The 3678-nt window shown below is 40.8% G+C and overlaps 1 protein-coding gene across 1 annotated transcript in view; it reads right to left on the bottom strand.

Moving 5' to 3' along the window:
• Positions 1-1991: 1991 nt before the first annotated feature.
• The window catches only part of LOC101862665 (adenosine deaminase 2), a gene marked incomplete in the record, with an annotated part of 52613 nt that continues 50926 nt past the window's right edge, over positions 1992-3678 (bottom strand). The window contains 2 exon segments of the mRNA XM_013085548.1: positions 1992-2356; positions 3312-3514. Coding sequence (XP_012941002.1) covers positions 2227-2356; positions 3312-3514 — 333 coding nt within the window.

Raw genomic sequence — 3678 nt, 5'->3', positions numbered from 1 at the left:
AGGGGTGCCATTCCTACAGTTTTCAACGTTCCAAATCCTCCTCCTAAAATCACACCATCTCGGCCAGGTCCTAAACCACGACCACTGCCTGAAACCCAGGAACAGTCACAGCCATCCTCACCACCCCACACCTCTGACTTCAACACCAACGTCCCTTGCTCTTCCACTAGTCATACACAGGAACAAAGAGAGTGCACGCTAAAAAGAAAACTTAAAGCAGAAAGAACGAAAACGTGGCGAATGAGGAAAATGTTAAAGTTACCCAACGAAGCTAAACAAAACGCTATCACTGCTACCACCACTTCATCAACTGATGACACTTTTGAAAATTTGAAGGAACTTCTAAGTCATTATTTGCCCGAGAGAGCATTGAAGTTTGTTACAACTCAAATCCGAGTTTCCAACATTGAAAGCAAGGCTCGAAGATGGACATTTCAGGAGAAAAGCTTTGCTCTGTTGCTGTATCATGCCAGCAAAAAAGCATAATATAGAATCTAGTTTACTTAAAAAAATCTTCCATCTACCAACCCCACGCACCCTTTCTTTAGCCATGCACAACGTTAACATTCGCCCAATGATCTGTGAAAACATCATGCGTTTGTTCAGGATTGAGGTGATGCAGATGAGCCCTCAAGAAAAATGTGTGCCATTGTGTTTGATGAAATGTCACTGAAACATGGAATCAAATATGACCCAACCAACGACGAAGTTGAAGGTTTTGAGGACTTCGGTGCAACTGGTCGTTCCAAACTTCATGCTGACCAATATGCTCTTGTATTCATGGAGCGAGGTTTGTCCAGAAATTGGAGACAACCAATCTCATACGTGCTGTCCCGTGGTCCAACAAAATCAGCAATCCTCCAGTCAGTCCTACTAGACATCATTCACAACATCAAACAAATAGGCCTAATTCCGAAAGCATATATCCTGAATGCTGCTTCCCAGCGAAGCTTCAATATGCCCCATTATTTCAAGTTCAGGCGAGAGGACGCTGTGATGTGGTGAATCGTGAGACCCTAACCCGTAAATGTCTATGCTGACTTAACAGTACAGTTCATCAAGCACTGGCCACACCCTGCGCACGTGGTGTTGTTTACCTTCTTACTTTGAAAGTAGGTCGCCGCGCCGCGATCTCGCATCCGCCAGCATTGTTGCCACGGACCGCCCGCCTCATTTTCCTCTCTCGCTATACAGACTCTCTGGTATGTCTTTGTCTGTCTCTCTCGCTCTCTGACTCTCTCTCTCTCTCTTTCTCTCTCTCTCTTTCTCTCTCTCTCTCTTTATCTCTCTCTCTCTCTCTATCTCTCTCTCTTTCTCTTCGACACACACACATTATATATACAGTTGTAATACATGTACATCTCTATATAGTATATTTATGAAAGTTCGTCACTTTGGCCGCCTAAAACTTCCGAACCACATAATTTCGAATTTGACCAAATTAATGGTGGTCCAGAATCATTTGAAGAGTGCACAGATTTATTGAAGTCACAGTAGTTTAACTCTCGGTTTTTCATTAGTTTCGTTTAAATCTAATCTTGAGAAAGACCGTCTTCTAAGACGCCATTGTAAACAGATGAGGTTTCCGTTCTTTAACCGTGCGCACTCATGATTTCATACTTTTGAAATTTTGGAGTGTACAACCACGAAATCGGAATAGAAAATCAATCTATACATCTATTATATATCTGGTTACTTGGAAATACATTTGTCCCCTTTCCCATAAAACTGCGACAGCTACATAGTCGAAAGTTGGCAAGTACCTGCAAAAAGATAGATTGGTCCCCATGACGGAGCCTGATTTTTTATTTATTCATTTCCTGATTTAATAAAAATATATTTGACAAAAAGTTCCCGTCCTTCTTTGGCCTTTATGATTATACCACTGAGAAATGAAACAAATCTGCATGGATCTAGCTGTCCTTCACAGCAGAAGTGCCGAAAGTGATATTTCGCTATACGCATTTCGTTTTGAGAGTATAGATCTAGACCTTCTAATTTTTCGTATCTCTCAAGAAGTGTTGCATCATTCCAGTAGAGTGTAAATATGGTACGCCAATGACTTTCGGTTCATCGAAAGGGGGACCAGCTAGTTGTACATATATATGAGAGGACATTGCCAGCAAGGTGAAGAGTCTGGAAATGAAAACTTAATCTGCTTGTTTATATTCATTACATAAACATACTATTATCGTATTGAGCAACGAGTTGGGGGGCTTTTAGGTTTCACAAGTTCGGTTTTTGGCAGTAGCTCTCCAAGTTATATTTAGCGATGACCTCTTCTACAAATAGATCCCATCGAATCTGCCAAGCGGCAAAGGCATCTGTCTTCTCTGTTTCCGTCATGGCGCTGTATCTGGGGAGAAGGAAACAGGTTTTAGTTTAAGAAGAAGTTTTACGGCACTTGCAACAAAATGAACTACTATCAATTCCTATATTTGTGTCAACTTCTTTCTGCGGTTTTAACGTTATATCAGTGTGCGCGTTGTAATGCCAAAGGACTATGCATCAGAGGGAGTTTTCAGTTTCACACCTCACCTCACCTCACCTCAACTGGCCTCATCTCATCTCATCTCACCTCATTTCATTTTTATCTCATCTCATCTCATGTCACCCATCCTTACCTCACCTCACCTCACCTCTTACATCTAACATCATTTCATAACATCTCATTTCATCGTACCTTGTCTTTGCTGACCGGGTCTGACCTGACCTGACCTAACCTCACCTCACCTCACCTCAACCTCACTTCTCCTCTCCTCTCCTCACCTCGTCTCGTTTCACGCAACTCATCTGATTTCATCTCATCTCATTTCATGCCATCTCATGTCATATCATCTCATCCTATAAAGGTCCTAGAAGGGAGTTAATGGAGAATTGTTTTATTTTAATCAAGGGAGTTAATGGTGAGGTTAACTTAATGGTGATATGTTTCATCTTGCCGAAGGGAGTTTATGCCCAGTTTCTTCATCTTACTTAAGAGAGTTAGTGACAAGATTTTTTAAAATCTCACTTTTTTTTCCTTCTTAAGAAAGATAATGATGAGATTTGTCATCTTACTTGAGTGAGTTAATGATGAGATGAGAATTTTCATCTTCTTGAAGGGAGTTAATAACGAGATTTTTCATCTTACTTAAGGGAGTTAATACCGAGATTTTTCATCTTCTTCAAGAGAGTTAATAATGAGATTTTGTTCATCTTACTGAAGGGAGTTAACAACGAGATTTTTCCATCTTACTTAAGGGAGTTAACGACGAGATTTTTTTTCATCTTACTGAAGGGAGTTACTAACGAGATTTTTTCCATCTTACTTAAGGGAGTTAATGGCCAGCTGTTTCAGCAGTCTGAGGTCATCCTGCTGCGAGGCCAGTCCCATGAAGGCGGCGTAGGAGTCGTGAGACTGCATCTTGGCAAAGTACACGTTCGGGTTGTCGGAGGAGATGACCACAGGGGCGCCATAGGAGATCATTGAAGAGGCTGGGTGGTCGCGCAAGTCCCTCACCAGAGCTAAAACCTGTCGTACATAATGAATAATGAATAAAAATCATTTTCATAGAACAAATGATATTTTTAGGATGGTGGTGATGATGATGATGATGATAATGATGATGATGATAATGATGATGATGATAATGATAATGATAATGATAATGATAATGATAATGATAATGATAATAA

This window comes from Aplysia californica, unplaced genomic scaffold, assembly GCF_000002075.1.
Source record: "Aplysia californica isolate F4 #8 unplaced genomic scaffold, AplCal3.0 scaffold00385, whole genome shotgun sequence".
Lineage (NCBI taxonomy): Eukaryota > Metazoa > Mollusca > Gastropoda > Aplysiida > Aplysiidae > Aplysia > Aplysia californica.
This window is presented reverse-complemented; position numbering and strand designations above follow the sequence as displayed.